General features: G+C 45.3%; 1 protein-coding gene across 1 annotated transcript in view; it reads left to right on the top strand.

Moving 5' to 3' along the window:
* The window catches only part of grid1b (glutamate receptor, ionotropic, delta 1b), a 711,417-nt gene that overhangs the window by 534,534 nt on the left and 156,644 nt on the right, over positions 1 to 20,239 (top strand). Inside the window, exon 5 of the mRNA XM_052102777.1 lies at positions 18,085 to 18,138. Within this exon, the coding sequence (XP_051958737.1) occupies positions 18,085 to 18,138 (54 nt within the window). The remainder of the gene's footprint in view (positions 1 to 18,084; positions 18,139 to 20,239) is intronic.

Genomic DNA, 20,239 nt, shown 5'->3' on the forward strand with positions numbered 1-20,239 from the left:
CAGAAAACACTAGATGTTATAATCTTGTCATAATCAAAATAAACCAGGAAACTAGTAGTTTGTTCAACTGTTCTTTTATATTTCTGTTCTTAGCACATTCTTGTCTCATTCCACTGAAGTGTGCTTTAATATTTTGTATAAATGTAAAGCAAGAATATCCCAGTGTCAGAAACAACAATAGCTGTGTTGATCCTCTGCTAACAAGGCCACATGTCAAGGTCTGGGTAGATTAGATGGTAAGCGATCAATCAGTTCTTGTAGTCAATGTGTCGAATGCAGGAGAAATGTGCAGGAGTAAATACCTGAGCGACTTTGATGAGGACCAAATAGTTATGACCAGACAACTGGAGAATTTCTGAACATTTTTGAAACTGCACAGCTTGTGGGGTGCTTCCGGACAGCAGTGGCGAGTACCTATCGACAGTGGTCTGCGGAGGGAGAAACCACAAACCAGCGAGAGGGTGTTGGGCACCCAAGGCTCATCGATGCACGAGGGCAATGAAGGCTATCCCATCTGGTCTGAACTGACAGAAGGTCTACTGTGGCACAAGTCACAGGAAATATTAATGATGGTTACGGGAGGAATGTGTCACAACACACAGTGCATCGCACCCTGCTGCTTACCTGGGGAAGTGATGGACACTTCAAGGGTCTTGTACAGTCCATGACTTGGCAGTTTGGCACTGTTTTGGTGGTATGCGGAGGACCAAATAGCATATTAGGCAGATGGTTTTGGCTCATTGGTGCATTGGAAAGAGAATATGACATCATGCAAATGAGCTTTGAAACAAGAATTTCAACCAAGCATGTAGGGTCCTTAACATCACAATGTAAACTGATTAGGTGAACTTCCTTTATTTATTTGTATTATTATTAGTAGTTTAATTAACTAAATCCAGCAAGACGCTATTTCTTTTTTCTATTTTTTTTTTAAGTGTATAAGCCTGTATTTAAAGTGAATTAACTTCGATTCATGCTTGGCTTATCCCGATTGAGCAATTGTTTATAAATGCTCACTACATTACCATCATTTCATAACTGCATTCGTCAGTGATGATATATTGACAAGCTGCCTGTGCTATAGCAGCTTTAAATGAAAGTAATGTATTCTGTCCTGTCATGCGCACTAAATACACAAGAGAAAATACATGATAAAAGACTAGACAGCTGTCTGCGACTGAGAGCAAGATTGAAGCAACACAACAGTGTGTTTTCTGAGAAAGCAAAATGCTTACATAAATATAGTCAAACACTTAATTAATATTCATTTACATATGCTTCAGAGAACAAAATGAAGCACAGTACTTTTAATTGGATAGTTACAGTATTTGCAAGGCAGCATTTTGTTACTGTTCCTCAAACACTTTGGTTAATGTGGTTCTAAACCTTTAACCCTAAATATTAAAGCCCGCTGAATGTACACACTTCATTCAAACTTTGTGTTGAAGGGAATGTCTTAGATATGCTATCTGATCATTTTGACAAGATGGCGCAGCAGATGGCTGCATCGGTGTGGAGCTCTGGATTCTTTTGTTTGTTTTTCCTGTGTTTAGTCATTTTTTCCCAATCAGTTTTACGAGGGATGAACTGCTGAACATTCGGCAGCACATACCAGACAATCTTTTCCCAGTTTTTGACTATTCAGACATTTTGCTGGATATTTTAGTCAGATAGGCAGCTATGTTGTTAAAGCATGCTATGAGATGCAAGTGAGAGAATTCATTTAGAGAATCTCCACTCTCTTCCTAACAAAACGGTCGAACTACATCTCATCACCTGTACAAACATGGACTTTTCTTGTTCTTTCTGCCTTGTGCTTCACAGAAACCTGTCTGAGTGTAGCCTCAGCTTTTCAGAGCAAATTGCATTGTGGAGTTAACGGGGAAAGCGAGAGGCGGTAAACAATATTCAACTAATGACCCTGCATCAGTGTGGAGAGGCCTGAAAGACATTACTAAATACAAGACATAATGCTCCAACACTGTAGGGAATCAACAACTGGCTGATGAACTGAATGTGCTGTACTGTATATTTGAAAAGCCCAGTCTCAAACCCCACACCCACTCTGACCTTAACTTCACACAAACACCAACATCTCCTGCAACCTCCCTACTCCCCCCTCCTGCTACTAAACCTGCACTTAGGATCTGTGAGGAGGATGTGTGCCAGGTTTTCTGGAAACAAAAGATAAGGAAAACACAGGGCCCAGATGGTGTTTCATTCACTTGCCTGTGCCAACCAGCTGGCCCCCATCTTCACACAGATCTTCAACACATCATTTGAGCAATGTGGAGTTCCCAGCTGCTTCAAACACTCCACCAACATCCCTGTCCCAAAGAAACCCAAGATTGCAGGATTTAATGACTACAGACCTGTTGCTCTGATGTCTGTGATCATTAAGTCATTTGAGAGACTGGTGTTGGCCCACCTGAAGGACATCACTGGACCCTTTCTGGATACCCTTCAATTTGCTTATCGAGCAAACAGGTCTGTGGATGATGCAGTCAACATGGGATTGCATCATATCCTGCAACATCTGGACAGATCCTTTTTGTGGACTTCAGTTTGGCTTTCAACACCATCATCCCAGCTATTCTCCAGACTAAATTAACCCAAATCTATGTTCCCACTTCTATCTGTCAGTGGATCACCAGCTTTCTGACAGACAAGCAGCAGCTAGTAAAACATGGGAAATTCACTTCTGGCACCTGTACGATCAGCACTGGTGCCCCCAGGGATGTGTGCTCTCCCCACTACTCTTCTCCCTGTAATGACTGCACCACCATTGACCCCTCTGTCAAGCACCTGAAGATTGCAGATGACAATGCTCTCATCAACATCATTTTCACTACCTTTTTGAACTGTTGCCTTCTAGCCAGCGCTACAGAGCACTGAGCACAAGAACTGTCAAGCACAAGAACAGATTTTTCTCTAAGTTTATCGATCTCATGAACAGTCAAATCTGCTGCATTGAGCAATAATTATGTGCAATACACAGCCTAGTCTATTTACATTTATCTAACATATCCTACCTCTTCTGACATTACATTCTATTGTACTATCTGTATATAACAGATTTGTATTTGTACATACGTATGTATATGTTTTGTCTTATTTCTATATACCGTATACTTATATTTTTTATTCACTTTTTATTTTTATTCTATTTCTCTGTCTTTGTTACGCTTGATTAACGAGGCAGACGAGGAGATGCGGATCCAAACGCAGTTGAACTTTATTTGAATAACTAAACAGGGCAAAACACAAAGTAACAACCCACGATGGGGAAAAGAAACATAAACTGGGTAAGCAGATCAAGGTAGACATGAACTGGGAACTCGAAAGGGAAAGACACACCAGGTTCAACATCAAACGACGATCGACAAAGACAGAACAAAGACACGGGGTATAAATACACAAACATGGGATAGGTGGCCAATGAAAGAACAGAACTCAAACAAGATAACAAGGTGATTAACAGAAACCAAAGGCAAATTAACAAGGGCAGGTGTAAACAATGAACAGTGAACACGAACGCTAACAAGGACTATGGAATTACATAAGGGACTAAAGTGAAAACTAAGAAGTGCAAAAGTGACAAGATGGAAAACAAGAAGGCAACAGTGAAACGAGACAGGGTGGACTATGGAGTTAAATAAGGGACTAAAGTGAAAACTAAGAAGTGTAAAAGTGACAAGATGGAAAACAAGAGGGCAACAGTGAGACAAGACAGGGTGGACTATGGAGTTAAATAAGGGACTAAAGTGAAAACTAAGAAGTGTAAAAGTGACAAGATGGAAAACAAGAGGGCAACAGTGAGACAAGACAGGGTAATCGTTACATAGCCCCCCCCTTAAGGATCAGATACCAGACGATCCAAAACAACAAAAAAAACACAAAAGACAAAAAGACCCACAAAGAAAAAACAAAATGAGGCCACCAGGGGCAAACACACAGAGACAGTTCACGGGGGTACAAGGGGCACTGCGACAGTCCACGGGGGCCATTAGGCAGTCCAGGGAGGTGGAGAGGGTAGACAGGTAGACCATGGAGGCCGAGAGGGCAGGCAAGCAGTCTGTGGGGGTGTGTCAAGGGACCAGGGTCAGGTGGCCTGGTGGACATCCACTGGGTAGGGACTGGGTCAGGAGGCCAGGAGAGAGGACTCAGGACGGGAACAGGGGCAGGAGGCCTGGGTGGAGGCCACAGGACGGGAACAGGGTCAGAAGCCCTGGGAGGAGGCCACAAGACAGAGACCGGGTCAGGAGGCCTGGGAGGAGGCCATAGGATAGAGGCCAGCTTCGGTGGCCTGTGGAGATGACCACAGGGCAAGGGCTGGTTCAGGGAACCTGGGAGGTGTGGCCACTGGGGGAGCTGGCGGAGCCGCGTGAGGCGGAGCCAAGGAGGACCTCTGAGGCGGGACAGTCGAAGACTTGGGTGGCGGCGCCGCAGGAGGCATAGGCAGGGCCGCAGGAGACCCTGGGAGCGGAGCAGTAGAAGGCTTGGGAGGCGGCGCCGTGGAAAGCTCGGGAGACGGAGCCGAGGGAGGCTCGGGAGGTGGAGCCGGGGGAGGCGATGGCGTAGAAGGCTCAGAAGGCGGAGCTGAGGGAGGCTCAGGAGGCGGAGCCGAAGGAGGTTCTAGAGGTGGAGGCCTGGAGGGCTCTGGAGGTGGAGCCGAGGGAGGTGGCGCCGTAGGATGCTTTAGAGGCGGAGCCCTAGAAGGCTCTGGAGGCTCTGGAGGCGGAGCCGTAGGAGGCTCGGGGGGCTCAGCCCTGGAAAGCTCAGGAGGCGGAGCAGAGGGAGGTTCTGGAGGCTCAGGAGGCGGAGCTGAGGGCGGTGGCGCCGTAGGCAGTTCTTGAGGCGGAGGCCTGGAAGGCTCCGGGGACGGAGCTGAGGAAGGCACAGGAGACGGAGCCAAGGAAGGCTCAGGAGACGGAGCCGCAGGAGGCTCGGGAGGCGGAGCCGCAGGAGGCTCCGGAGGCAGAGCCGTAGGAGGCTCTGGAGGAGGCTCGGAAGGCAGAGCCGTGGATGGCTCGAGAGGCTTGAAGGGTGGAGCCCTGGGAAGCTCGAGGGGCTTGAGAGGTGGAGCCCTGGAAGGCTCGAGAGGCTTGAGGGGCGGAGCCCTGGAAGGCTCGAGAGGCTTGAGGGGCGGAGCCCTGGAGGCTCCGGAGGCAGAGCCGTAGGAGGCTCTGGAGGAGGCTCGGAAGGCAGAGCCGTGGATGGCTCGAGAGGCTTGAAGGGTGGAGCCCTGGGAAGCTCGAGGGGCTTGAGAGGCGGAGCCCTGGAAGGCTCGAGAGGCTTGAGGGGCGGAGCCCTGGAAGGCTCGAGAGGCTTGAGGGGCGGAGCCATGGTAGGCTCGAGAGGCGGAGCCCTGGAAGGCTCGAGAGGCTTGAGGGGCGGAGCCCTGGAAGGCTCGAGAGGCTTGAGGGGCGGAGCCCTGGGAGGCTCGAGAGGCTTGAGAGGCGGAGCCCTGGGAGGCTCGAGAGGCTTGAGAGGCGGAGCCCTGGGAGGCTCGAGAGGCTTGAGGGGCAGAGCCCTGGGAGGCTCGAGAGGCTTGAGAGGCGGAGCCCTGGGAGGCTCGAGAGGCGAAGCCCTGGAAGGCTCGAGAGGCTTGAGGGGCGGAGCCCTGGAAGGCTCGAGAGGCTTGAGGGGCGGAGCCCTGGGAGGCTCGAGAGGCTTGAGAGGCGGAGCCCTGGGAGGTTCGAGAGGCGAAGCCCTGGAAGGCTCGAGAGGCTTGAGGGGCGGAGCCCTGGGAGGCTCGAGAGGCTTGAGGGGCGGAGCCCTGGGAGGCTCGAGAGGCGGAGCCCTGGAAGGCTCGAGAGGCGGAGCCCTGGAAGGCTCGAGAGGCTTGAGAGGCGGAGCCCTAGGAGGCTCAAGAGGCTTAAGAGGTGGAGCTCTGGGAAGCTCGGAGGGCGGAGCTCTGGAAAGCTCGGGAAACTCGGAAGGCGGAGCTCCAGAAAGCTCGGGAAACTCGGAAGGCGGAGCTCTGGAAAGCTCGGGAAACTCGGAAGGCGGAGCTCTGGAAAGCTCGGGAGGAGGAGCCCTGGAAGACTCGAGAGACTTGAGAGACTTGGGAGGCGGAACCCTAGAGGGCTCGAGAGGTGCTGGCTCTTGGACGGTCACGGCCATTGGCACTGGCACTGGCTCTTGGACGGTCATGGCTACTGGCACTGGCTCTTGGACGGTCAAGGCTTCTGGCACTGGCTCTTGGACGGTCACGGCTACTGGCACTGGCTCTTGGACGGTCACGGCTACTGGCACTGGCTCTTGGACGGTCACGGCTACTGGCACTGGCTCTTGGACGGTCATGGCTACTGGCACTGGCTCTTGGACGGTCGAGGCCACAGGCGCTGGCTCAGGGACGGTCGAGGCCACAGGCGCTGGCTCAGGGACGGTCGAGGCTACAGGCGCTGGCTCAGGGACGGTCGAGGCTACAGGCGCTGGCTCAGGGACGGTCGAGGCCACAGGCGCTGGCTCAGGGACGGTCGAGGCTACAGGCGCTGGCTCAGGGATGGTCGAGGCTACAGGCGCTGGCTCAGGGACGGTCGAGGCTACAGGCGCTGGCTCATTGACGGTCGAGGCTAGCGGCACTGGCTCACTGACGTCTGAGGCTACAGGCTCTGGCTGGGTTACCGTGGTTGACGAGGATTCGGGCTCGCTCACGGTGACATGCGTGGGCTCTAGCTCGCTCACCGTGACATGCGTGGGCTCTAGCTCGCTCACCGTGACATGCGTGGGCTCTAGCTCGCCACCGTGGCAGGCGCGGACCGGGAGGCGGAAGCCCGTCTTCTCTCCCTCCTCCGAGCAGACGCAGTGGGCCACGCTGGCTCATGGAAGGCGACTGGCGTGGGGACGGGCTCGCTGACAGGTGGGGCTGGCGCGACAGGAAGCGCCAAGGACGACTGGGGAGTCACCACAGTGGGGAGAGAGGTGGAATCCTCCTCGGCGAAGACCAGGGTCAGGTGGCCTGGTGGACATCCACTGGGTAGGGACTGGGTCAGGAGGCCAGGAGAGACCACTAAAGTGAAAACTAAGAAGTGCAAAAGTGACAAGATGGAAAACAAGAGGGCAACAGTGAAACGAGACAGGGTGGACTATGGAGTTAAATAAGGGACTAAAGTGAAAACTAAGAAGTGTAAAAGTGACAAGATGGAAAACAAGAGGGCAACAGTGAGACAAGACAGGGTGGACTATGGAGTTAAATAAGGGACTAAAGTGAAAACTAAGAAGTGTAAAAGTGACAAGATGGAAAACAAGAGGGCAACAGTAAGACAAGACAGGGTAATCGTTACAGTCTTGCTGTTGTAGTGTTTGTGCACTGGAAGCTTCAGTCACCAAGACCAATAAAGCTCTTTAAGTTTCTGATCTGTTTTTGTTTTTCATAAACGTTATACTTCTTAATAAATTTATGATTACATTTGAAAATCTTTCTTTGACTTACACTGATAAAATGTACCCAACAGTGACAATGTAATCACATTATTTGGATAAACATCCTTGTTGGTCCTGGAACAACATTCATATCAACCAATCATATTTCGGGTTAGGTTTAGGGTTATTTTTTATTTATTTATCCTTTATTTGAAAAAGGGACAATGTACAATTTTTTACATAAATGTTTCCATTCCATGCATTGTACCGGATTAGATAAAAGGCAAATTTTCATCTGCAGTCCCCTGGCAGGTCATCACTAACATAAATTATAAAATAACAAAAACAGTGCTTACATAAAATAAAACATTCATACACACACACACATCTTATCAGGGCCCCAAAAATAAACAAATGATAAAAGAAATTATAATTTAGGAGTCAATTTAACTATAACCATGTCAATGTTCACAGAGTTGGGTCGATTTTAAAAAAGATTTTAGCTTCAATTTAAAAAGACCAATGTTTCTCTAAGATCCTACGATGATGATAATGGTTTGTCATGTTAAAATGTTAAAAATTTTGAAAGTCTGTTTATATGTGGATTTTAAGGGTTTAATCACAGTTTCACCAGCTTGACCCCAACATGTCAGACAATATGACATATAAGAAAGGATTGTAGCATGCATGAAAGTCTTAGCTACATCAATAGAAAAACATTGTCTAATTTGTCTCAAATTTGCCAAGTTATATTTAATAGTCCTCACAATTTTCTTTATAGGTTTTTAAAACTAAGATTTGAGTCCAGTATTACACCAAGATAATTGAACTCTTTAACTATTTTTATCATTAATAAAAATATCAACCATGGGAGAATGAACATTTGTTTTAGAGAAAAACCTCCCTTTTGTTTTTACCATTGTTCAAACTAAGACATGATTGCTCCTGCCACTGTGTAATCCTTTTTATAGCAGCTTTTAACTTATCCGCTTCTAACTCTGTTGTTCTCGCATGTGTAACAATAACAGTATCATCAGCATACATTTTCACTTGTATAACTTCACACTGTTTCGGGAGATCATTAATATACAGACTAAATATTAAAGGACCTAACACAGATCCTTGGGGTACACCCATTGTATAATGTAAGTTACTGGACAGAACTCCTTTAATTTTTACACATTGTTCTCTATTTGATAAATAAGAGTATATCCATGCTAAAGCTCCAGATGAAAGCTGAAACTTAGACAGTTTAGAAATATCTTCATGATTAACAAAAGGCTTTATGCAAATCTAAAAATATAGAACCAACTAATCCTCCTATGTCAAGTCTAGATTTTATTTGCTCTGTTACGTGTAAAAACGTAATGGCGGCGTGGTAGCACGCAGTGGCCACTCCGGATCCACAATGGTGCTATTTTTGTTAAAAAAGCCCGACTTTTGCAACACATGGACATCGGAGCAACCGGTGTTCGTGTCTACCATCGCCAGACACTACTGAAATATAAGACTCATGCAAAAGCCAAGCTGCATGATGACCTGCAGGAGGCGCTACGCGTACTCGGCTTGCTGCGGAGACCAGGCCTCCAGCCCTCGGCGTCGCCTGATGCCGGTGGCCAGGGGAGAGGACGTCGTAAGCGGTGTGCGAGAAGCGAAGCGCGGAAAGAGGGCGGGGTCCATGCTAGGCTAAAAACAAACCCTAGCCGGCCGGCTCTCCCGTCTATCCTGCTCTCAAATGTTTGCTCCCTGGACAATAAACTGGACTATATCCGACTCCAGCAGGCTACGCAGCGTGAGTTTAGAGACTGCTGCGTCTTTGTTTTCACGGAGACGTGGCTCAGTGACAGAGTTCGGATGCCGCCATTCAGCTAGACGGGCTCGCCTCGCTTCGTGCCGACAGAAATACAGCTCTCTGCGGTAAGACTTGCGGTGGTGGCTTGTGTGTTTACATCAACACGGAATGGTGCAAGAACTCTATGCTAGTCTCTAGTTACTGTTCATCGCTGTTGGAGCTTGTGACTGTTAGATGCAGACCTTTTTATCTACCACGGGAATTCACCACTGTTTGCATAACCGGAGTTTACATTCCCCAGCGCTAACGCTAAGGAAGCTCTGTGAACTGTATGGGGCTATGAGCGAACTGCAGAACGCTCACCCCGACGGACTGTTTATTGTCGCGGAGATTTCAACCATGCAAATCTCAAGACAGTGCTCCCTAAATTCCATCAGTATGTGGACTTTGCAACGAGAGGGCTGAACGGCTTGATCTTGTTTACACAAACATCCCAGGCGCTGCACGGCGGAGCCCCGCCCCACCTCGGCTACTCAGACCACATCTCTGTTATGTTAATTCCAGCATACAGACCGGCTCGTCAGACGCACAAAACCGCTTCAGAAGCAGGTGAAAAGCTGGCCAGCAGGAGCCATCTCTGCTCTTCAGGACTGTTTTGAGTGTACTGACTGGCACATGTTCAGGAGGCTGCAACATATGGCGATTCTACCAACTTGGAGGAATACACAGCATCAGTGACCAGCTACATCAGCAAGTGCATTGATGATGTCACTTTCTCCAAGACCATCACCACACGCTCCAACCAGAAGCCGTGGATGACTGCGGAGGTGCACACGCTGCTGAGGTCCGAGACTCCGCCTTCAGAGCAGGCGATAAGGCAGCCCTAAGAACAGCTAGGGCCAAACTGTCACGGGCAATCAGAGAGGCAAAGCGCCACGCCCAGAGAATCCACAGTCACTTCCAGGACAGCGGTGACACGCGGCGATGTGGCAGGGCATCCAGGCCATCACCAACTACAGGACAACATCAGTTGCCTGTGACAAAGATGCCTCCCTTCCAGATGCGCTGAACGACTTCTACGCTCGGTTTGAAGTGCAGAATGACGTGATGGCGAGGAAGTCCACCCCTCCTCCCAACGACCAGGTGCTCTGTCTTACCACGGCAGATGTGAGGAAAACTCTACGTAGAGTCAACCCACGGAAGGCTGCTGGACCAGACAACATTCCTGGCAGAGTGCTCAGAGGATGTGCAGACCAGCTAGCAGATGTTCTTACCAACATCTTCAACATCTCTCTGAGCAGCGCCGTCGTTCCAACGTGCTTCAAGGCCACCACCATCATCCCCATGCCAAAGAAGTCTTCAGTGTCCTGCCTCAACGACTACCGGTCCCGTCGCACTTACACCCATCATCATGAAGTGCTTCGAGAGGCTCGTCATGAGGCAGATTAAGACCCAGCTGCCCCCTCACTAGACCCACTGCAGTTTGCGTGATCGTTCAAACCGTTCAACGGACGATGCCATCACCACAACCCTCCATCTGGCCCTCACCCACCTAGACAATAAGGACTCATACGTTCGAATGCTGTTCATAGATTTCAGCTCAGCATTCAACACAATCATTCCCCAGCACCTGATTGGAAAGCTGAACCTGCTGGGCCTGGACACCTCCCTCTGCAACTGGATCCTGGACTTCCTGACTGGGAGACCTCAGTCAGTCCGGATTGGGAACAGCATCTCCACCACCACCACACTGAGCACTGGGGCCCCCCAGGGCTGTGTGCTCAGTCCACTGCTGTTCACTCTGCTGACTCACGACTGTGCAGCAATGCACAGCTCGAATCACATCATCAAGTTCGCCGATGACACGACCGTGGTGGGTCTCATCAGCAAGAATGACAAGTCAGCATACAGAGAGGAGGTGCAGCGGCTGACGAACTGGTGTAGAGCCAACAACCTGTCCCTGAATGTCGACAAAACAAAAGAGATGGTTGTTGACTTTAGGAGAGCACAAGGTGAACACACTCCGCTGAACATCGACGGCTCCTCTGTGGAGATCGTCAAAAGCACCAAATTCCTTGGTGTTCACTTGGCGGAGAACCTCACCTGGTCCCTCAACACCAGCTCTATCACCAAGAAAGCCCATCAGCGTCTCTACTTTCTTCGAAGGCTGAGGAAAGCACATCTCCCAACCCCCATCCTCACTACATTCTATAGAGGGACTATTGAGAGCATCCTGAGCAGCTGCATCACTGCCTGGTTTGGGACTTGCACCGTTTCGGACCGCAAAGCCCTGCAGAGGATAGTGAGGACAGCTGAGAAGATCATTGGGGTCTCTCTTCCCTCCATCAAAGACATTTACAAAAAACACTGTATCCATAAAGCAACCAGCATTGTGGACGACCCCACACACAAACTCTTTACCCTCCTCCCGTCTGGCAAGAGGTACCGAAGCATTCGGGCCCTCACGGCCAGACTGTGTAACAGCTTCTTCCCCCAAGCCATCAGACTCCTCAATACTCAGAGACTGGTTTGACACACACGTGTCCTGAGTTGCACTTTAATTACTGTCACTTTATAACTGTCTGCTACCTCAATAACTGCTATGTGCATAGAACACTATCTCATAGTATGTTATGTTTACATTTTTAGAAACTGTCATCTTTTTGCACTACTGAGTACTGGTCGAGCTGCACTGTCTATTGTCCTGTTCATTGTCAGAAATTTGTTGTACTGTCCTGTACTTTTTGCACATGTTTGCACGTGCACTTTATATAGGTATATGTAGGTTTTTTTATATAGGTATTTTATTTCGTTGTGTTGTCTCATGTGGTCCTGTGTTGGTCCTTTGTTGTTTTTATGTAGCACCATGGTCCTGGAGGAACGTTGTCTCGTTTTGCTGTGTACTGTACTAACTGTATATGGTTGAAACGACAATAAAAACCACTTGACTTGACTTAACTCTTTCCCCGCCAGCGTTTTTAAAAAAAGTTGCCAGCCACCGCCAGGGTTTTTGACGATTTTCGCTAAATTTTAATGGCCCGCAGAATATTTTCTTCCATGAATATATGAAGATGCTATATATCAAAATAAAGATCTGAGCCTCTGCTTTTAGGCAAAAAAAAAAAAACGATTTTAATTTATCTTCATTTGTTCTTTTTTTATTGCCACTTGAACTGAGGTAGGTTTTGTCAAAAACAACATTTCGGACAAAAAGCTGATAAAAAGGCATTTTTATCAAACAAGTGCTTTAGTATTAGTATGGTGTTCCACTTCACGTTTGAGACGATCGCAGTCTGTTTCTTTGATCAAAGAGTTGCGTACTCTTTCAAAACATGCGTGCGGGTCTTCCTTACCGTATACCACCTAAAACACGGATACCCGTAAAATTCTGTGTTTGGCGGGGAAGTGTTTTTTCATAAAACCCGGAAAATTCCGTGTTTGGCGGGGAAAGAGTTAAATGTGAAGTAGCTGTTTCAGTAGAATAATTTACTCTGAAACCAAACTGCATACAATGTAAACCAAATTAAACTGTATTAAGATAGGATATCAGTTGTTCAAAAAATATTTTCTCTGCAATCTTTGAGAGTACTGGCAGTATACTTATGGGTCTATAATTACTAACTAAATAATGATCTCCAGATTTAAAAATAGGAGTGACAATGGCTTGTTTCCATTCAGTAGGAAAAACTCTATATTGAAATGACAGAATGGGATTAAAATATCTTTATGAGTTTTTACAAACATAGTGTCAAATTGATGAGCATCTCTACATTTATTTAACTAATAACTTTGTTAACTTGCATTTCATTAGTCATAGTTAGATTAAAACCTTGACCCACATCATCAATTGGAAGAATATGTATCTCTTTTTGCAAATTCTTCTCCTAATTCATTAACAGAATTAATAAAAAAAAACTATTAAAATTAGTAGCAATTGCATAATTTTCTTCAATTAGCTTTCCTGACCTTTGAGCTTAAAATCTCCTATAAAATTTGGTTCCCCTTCTGTCACTCACTCGAAGTTGTGTTGGTGAAGTGACACTAGGGGTCTCTCTTGAGAGCCTCAGTTGCCTCTGAGCCTTGAGAAAAGGCCAATGAGAATTGGCGAACAGAATTTGCATGTCCCTCCCACGGACATAAGGGTATAAAAGGAGGGAATCGTGCATCTGTTTAGTCAGAGTTTTTCTTTGGAGCTGAGCAGTTGTTTGTCCAGCGAGCTGGAGTTCACGACTGTTCCACTCACCTCTGCAGTGCTGTTGGACCCTACGGCGCATTACCAGTGGCTTTCTTTTCTCTGCATGGCCATGCAGTCTACGCCCCTGGGCTCTTCAACAGCACTTCTAAAAGAGCATAAATCCTCTAAAAGAGTATGATTTTCTCTAAAAGAATAACACTTTTGCTGTTGAACGTCTTTTTAAAGCCTGTGTGTAGTTCCTGGGTGTGGCAGATATCTCTCTGCCTCTGACAGAGATAGGCGCTGGTTCGTGTGTCTGGGTCGCGATCACACCAAGCCAGTGTTTGTGGATGGTACTTGTTCTCACTGCAAGAACTTGACCATGGCAACGTTGCGGTCGCGGCTTTCCTTTCTGAAAGGAAACTCAACTCCAGCCACCCCCAGCATCACGCCTTCCTCCCACAGGATGGAGGTCGACCTGGCTGGCGATGGAGGCGATTTGGTGAGTTCAGCGGGCACGGCTTTGCTGGGTAATACCCCACGAACTACCTGCCCCCCCAGCACGCTCATATGCTTCCGTCCGGTCTGAGATGAGACCGGCTCTCCCCACAGCCAGTCTGATGTCTCCTTCGGATCCCCGGGCTGGATGATGACGTCGCCACTGCATCTGAGAGCCTAACACTAACCCTTCTTCCCAGAAGTGCATGATGAGCTGACAAAATCGTGGAGGACAACTTTAACTGCCCGAATACGATCTCCTTGCTCGTCCACTCTCACTACCCTCTACAGCGGGATTTCCTACTTTTTCTTTGCTGCACCCTTCTCGGGCTGCGGCACCAACATTTTCAATAAAAGAGCAATTTCCTCATTCGTTGGGTCACCTAGCTGGTGCACACACACACAGCGTTCTCACGGCGGCCTGGCACCAATCAGATACAGTCAAAGAATAAACGGCATCTTGGAAGCAGACCTCTCGCCTCCACGCCAGTATCTGTATCACGTGCAGACCCCAGGACACCTCCACAGAACCTCCTCCTCTGTCACCAACCCTTGCCCCAATAAGTGAAGCGGGCATCCGCATACTCAATTACCTCGATAACTGGCTGATTCTAGCTCATTCTTGAGAGTCACTGTGTGCCCAGAGGGAAAAGGCACCTCAGCCGGTTAGGGCTTTGGGTCAACTGGGAAAAGAGCAAGCTATGCCCGAGATGGGCATGGTCCCACGACACATACCTTGTGTTTTTCAGCCCTCTCTGCCGTCAACTACTCAACCCCTGGACAGACCTCAGCTTTCTGCGGACAGGAGTTCCCCTGCAACAGGTGTCCAGATGCGTCGTGGTCACCACAGAAGCCTCCAAACTGGGTTGGAGCGGAGCTGTGTCAACGGGCACGCAGCCACCGGTTCCTGGACAGGGCCCGACTGCGTTGGCACATCAACTGCCTGGAGTTGCTGGCTTTAGTTCTTGCCCTCCGCAGGTTTCTCAGTGTTCTTCCATCAAAGTGGCTAATAAGAGATTCCCGCCACTGCCGATTTCTACACGCATTTGGTGGGTAAGCGATTGATCATGTCAAGCCCTGGTTTTAAAGTATGTAAAGAGGGAAACATATTTTATTAACTATAGCCCTTAACCCAAACCCCAACCCTAAACCTAACCATCAGTAGGAAAACATTTATTTCAGAACAAAAATGCAGCCTTTCATCATTAAATAGGTGAACACTAATACTTCCAGATTCCTGCGGGACCAGAACCCATGTCTCTGAGGTTATATTTGCAGTGTGCTAGCATTAGAGCTAGAGGGAATCATCATGCTTGAATAGTTGGGATAGGGGATGGTACTTGTCAATAATTTGGCAGAATGGATTTCCTGTGTGATCATGTTTCACTCCGCTTTGTGTAACACCCATTACTCATACTGAAATTGCTCTTTTGCATGGCTTTATTATTACACAGCGCTCTAGAATACTCAATTCTGATTGGTCAGTCATGCCATCTAGCAATATTTCTGAAAAACAACAGCTCATATAGCGAGTCATCTTTTCTACTTCTCATGTCACTCTGCAATGTCTGTAAGTAAGATAATAAAATAATTCAAACTCAAATCACTGTTTCATGTCCACTTATTTGGCAAGTAGTCTTGTAATAAAAGATAAAGATAATGAGCAGTCAGATGGTCATTTTCGTTAAATGAACACCAGCAAAACTCTGATACAAAACAAAGGTGGAATTCAGTTGTTTCTGGAGACTCCATGATTTCTTTCTTCTCACATTATAACATTATTTCAATGCAAATCAATATTTCATGTCCATTTATGTATTTATTTGACATGTAGCTGTGTAATAAGTGGGATAATAAACAGTCAGTCGGTCATTAATGCAATTAAGCCCCTTCAGGGTGATACAAGACCCTGATCCACCCTGTCTGGGTTTATTTTACAATAGCAACCAACTACATTATTCGTTACCTACAGTATACTGCAATAGGCCAGTATTTGTACGGTAATGCTGTAATGTGTTCTATATGTATAATCTTTTAGCAAGCTTTTAGTCCAGCTCTACAGATTACATTTCTATTAACTCAAAAATGCATCCAAAAATATACTTTTAAATGTATTGAGCTCTCTTAAAAGTGCAAATCCAGTATCCACATTGGGACATCTACAACAAAATAAGTTTCTTCAGTTGATAAAAAAATATTGCAGAAAAAGAAATAATATAAAATGTTTTGAAGTGGGAAAAGTTTGGTCAAAGCACGTTAGGGGGTCTCTTTCACGTTAACGGTAGCACTAGCATCCGCACCATGTTTCATTTTCAGGGGTCCTCACAAGTTTGTCGTATTTCCAGTTTTATCATTCGTACTGGTATTCTTTGCAAATGACATGGGCTCTGTCTGTCTGTCCATCTTTTCTTCTAAATCCAAATCCGTCCATACCATGGCTGGCAAAAAGTCTGTTTGACTGAAGTGAGATCAAGTGTGCCTTTTCATATTCGTAGTTAATGGCTGTGAATAGCTTTCACCTACATGAACAGATAGAACACCTTCTGCCCATCTCTTTCAAATTGAAATCTCGTGGCCTTTGGTAATATATTGGAATTTCCAATTATGGAGTTGTGACATGGAAGTTGTTAGGAATAATGATTTGACCCATATGGATGGGGGTCGAATGGAATGAAGCGCCTTTGAGACGTAGTTAGTCTTAAAGCTACAATTACATGATTTCTTATGCTGGATGAGGTTCTCTGCTGACACTAATTGTGAATAATTACAGCAGTAGAACACCATGTTTAATCTGTGACAAATTTAATAAAAGACTGAATTTTGTGTATTGTATACAGAGTGGGAAATTAATATGGTACATTCCTGGAAATCCTCAATATCAATGATGAACCTTTGAGTAATGTTTAGCTTATCTTCTACATAGATGATCAGATCAGGTGTGTGTTACTAGAAACACAAGCAGTTTGGCAAAGTTATACACACAACTAACTGAATCGCAGTCATTAAATCAGCCTGTTAGGAAGTATTAGCAGGCTAGCAGCTACATAGCACAGTTATTATATAAACCAGTAATGAGGCTAGGTTGCTGGTAGCTAGCACCTAGCTAGCCGGCTAATATGATATTGTTGTGCATCGAACAAGACAGCACTGACAATTCAATACAGCTATCGACTGAACACAACAATAACTCTGACATCAACACCATTGATGTTTATTCATGTACTGTTAGCACATGAAGCTGTTAGGTTTGCTAATTTTTGACACATGAAAGAAAGTATTTCTTCTTCTTATGATTTTTATTGGTGGTTGAACATTTAGCTTATGGTGCATTCCTGCCACCTACTGTGCTGGAGTGTGGAGCATCACAAGAAAGTCTATCAGTGGAGTCAAACGTTTACATTAACATTGTCATTTAGCAAAGCGACTTACAAATGAGGAACATACAAGCAATTTGTCATACAAAGTTCAACAACATCTACAGTGTTGTGTTGCCAAGCTCTCAAGGTGGATGGAGTAGTATAGGTGCTATCACAGACGAAAGTTTTTTTATTTAGTTTTGTAAACTACGTTCAATAGTAAGTGCAATTAGTGTGGATTGGTTAAGTGCTCGCGGAACAGATGTGTTTTCAGCTGGTTCTTGAATGTCAAGCTCATGGTATCACCACAGTGGAACAGAGAAAGTGAAACATCAGCTGAATATGATGAAATTGGCAAATGTACTTTTTGAAGGTCAAATAAAAAGGTAGCTTACCCTGTGGAGTTTACTTGCAAATAATCAAGTTATGTTTTTATTTATTCTTGAGGTCTAACAACATGTGGAATGCATTTCCTTCCCCATTAATGGTAAGAAACTTATATCGTGATAAATATCAATATCGAACGAAATGAAATAAATAGTGGGATAAGATTTTTGTCCATATCGCACAGTGTATGTCAACACAGTAAAGAAAAAGAGAAATACAAGTCATTTCATTGGGTTTAAAAGTTCTAAGCTCACTTATTATGAGAGAGAGCCGTTATTTCACTAAGCCCTGTGTTAAAAACATGACTTTTGCTGTTGATTTAATTAGCAAAAGGTCAATTCACAGGACAACAGTGCACAATATTAGTCTTATAAAAGTCAGGAAATGTTCTTTATTTTGTCCATCTGGGTGTTTTTGCAGTTTGAACTCTTCTCTGTAATGCCAGACAGCTCGCTCATTCTGGCCACCAACAGCTCACATTGAGTTATTCTCTTTTCCTCTCTCTATAGGCTGTGGAGACTAACCTGGCATCCAAAGACAGTCACTGGGTGTTTGTGAATGAGGTAAGGGAACATTTATTTAATGTTGTTTCACATTCACATGCTTCCTTTCTGTATTAATGAAACAGTTCACCCAAAACTGATCATCACTTACCTTCATGTTGATCCAAAACATTATGACTTTCTTATTTCTGTGAAACTTAAAAGGATTTTCTTTTTGGCGGAAAACAAGCCATTGTGAACGAGCTTCTCTCATAACAGACGTCAAGATTTGCACTGAAAAATGAATGACATTTTGGTAATGACACCAATACCTTTTGAATGACATCAGAAGACTTGGAATATGACACACAAGCCAGATGACCACTTTCACGATACTTTTTAAGTTTTCAAGCGAGTCACTATCCACTGCCATTGTATTAAAAAGATAACAAATACAAATTAAATAATTTTTTGATGATTCATCTTCTGTGAATTCATTTACAATTACATTTATGTGTTTGGCAGGTGCTTTTATCTTAACAACATACAGTTAGTGAGTCAAGCTTTGGCACAGGTGATTGCCTAAAAAATGACTATTGCTTTGAATGTGACCTGTGCTCTAACTTTGCACAAAAATGTATTTGAGGTTAGAAAATGTCATTGTGATTTAATGATGTGTGTTGTGCGTTCAGTCTCAACTCGTTTATTAAGGTGTGCTGTCATGCACAGAATGAAAAGTTGCTCGTATAGTCATTATGTAGTCATTAAAGTACTATTGTGAATGATGGAAAAACACCTGGACATGATGCACACTAATAAAACACTGTGTAGGAAGAGAGTGTGTGATAGCAGGAAGTGTAAATGATTTACCGTTTTATTATAAAGTCTCTCCACATCCGCTGTGATGAAATGATGCCGTTTTGTTCAATCCATCCAGCCACAGTGTCCTGATCAGTACATGAGCAGAGGTCCATTATTACCACCACAAAACAATCGCTAATCATCTTTGATACATACGAAAAGCATGTTACACAAAGGCTGATGTGTTTAATCAATCACATGTGAATGCATTTTCCTTGGGTAACTCAATCTGTCAGTACAGGGAGCATGAATGATTGAATTATGAAGTATTTCCAAAATTACCAAATTTTACCAAAAAAAAAAAGCAAGCAATGTCACAGTCAGGTCTGACTGTCTGTCGGTCTCGTCTATGTGTCACGTCTGCTTGCTTCCGTGTGTTTCACTTCCTCTTGATGTTGCCATGACATCGGCAATTACTCCCATCAGCTCTTCAGCCATGTCACGTGTCTTATTATGTTTCCCCTATATAAGTTCTCCTCGTGTCTGAGTCCTTTGTGAAATTGTTTGTTGTGTTTTGTGCTGAGCGTATCCAGTTTGTTTTTCCTGGTCCTGTTTCTCACTGGGTCACTGTCGTTTTCTGTCAGTTTATGTTCATCTTTTCCCTCCACAGTGAGAGGCTTTTGTTGTATTTTGGCTTGTATGTTTGCTTTTGCTAAATAAAGCCCTTATCCCTGCCTCACTGCATTACATAGTCTACAATATCATTTTGTCACACAATAAATGTGTCTTTAAAGTGTTAGAATCGCCTTACGAACACTTCTGCAAGCTGTATTTCTTTTTAGGTTCTTAGCGTCATGCACTGCATAGAGATACATTATGTAAAGAAAAGTAAAGACACTCAATAACTCATTTTAATTTGCTGCTCAAAAGATAAAATATTGCCTGATCTCTCAAATAAACTCTTATAATATGTAGGTATGATATATAAAATCATAACATATAAATCTAAATACATTAAATACATACATTTCCCAGTGAAGGGCGCTTTAATTTGAAGCGAATGATTAGGAGGAGTGACTTTATTGGGTCAGAGATGTCACTCACAGCTGATTGGTTCAGCATCAGTTTGCGATCTGTAACCCAATAAAACCTGTTCTGCAGCAGGTTAGCTGTGTAGCGTAAGTTGCTATGGTGATGAATACCGGTAAAAACTGACCCTCCTTATTGAGCCTGAAAAAACAGAGTTTGCTCAAACTAAACTCAAATTTACCTGGGTAGTGATTAATTATACACAAAAATAATGCTTAAAAAAATTAACAAAATGTTGACCCCATCTGTGAAATCCCGGCTAAAGTCACATAATCTAATTATGAGATTAAGA

Source organism: Xyrauchen texanus, chromosome 33, assembly GCF_025860055.1.
Source record: "Xyrauchen texanus isolate HMW12.3.18 chromosome 33, RBS_HiC_50CHRs, whole genome shotgun sequence".
Taxonomy (NCBI): Eukaryota; Metazoa; Chordata; class Actinopteri; order Cypriniformes; family Catostomidae; genus Xyrauchen; species Xyrauchen texanus.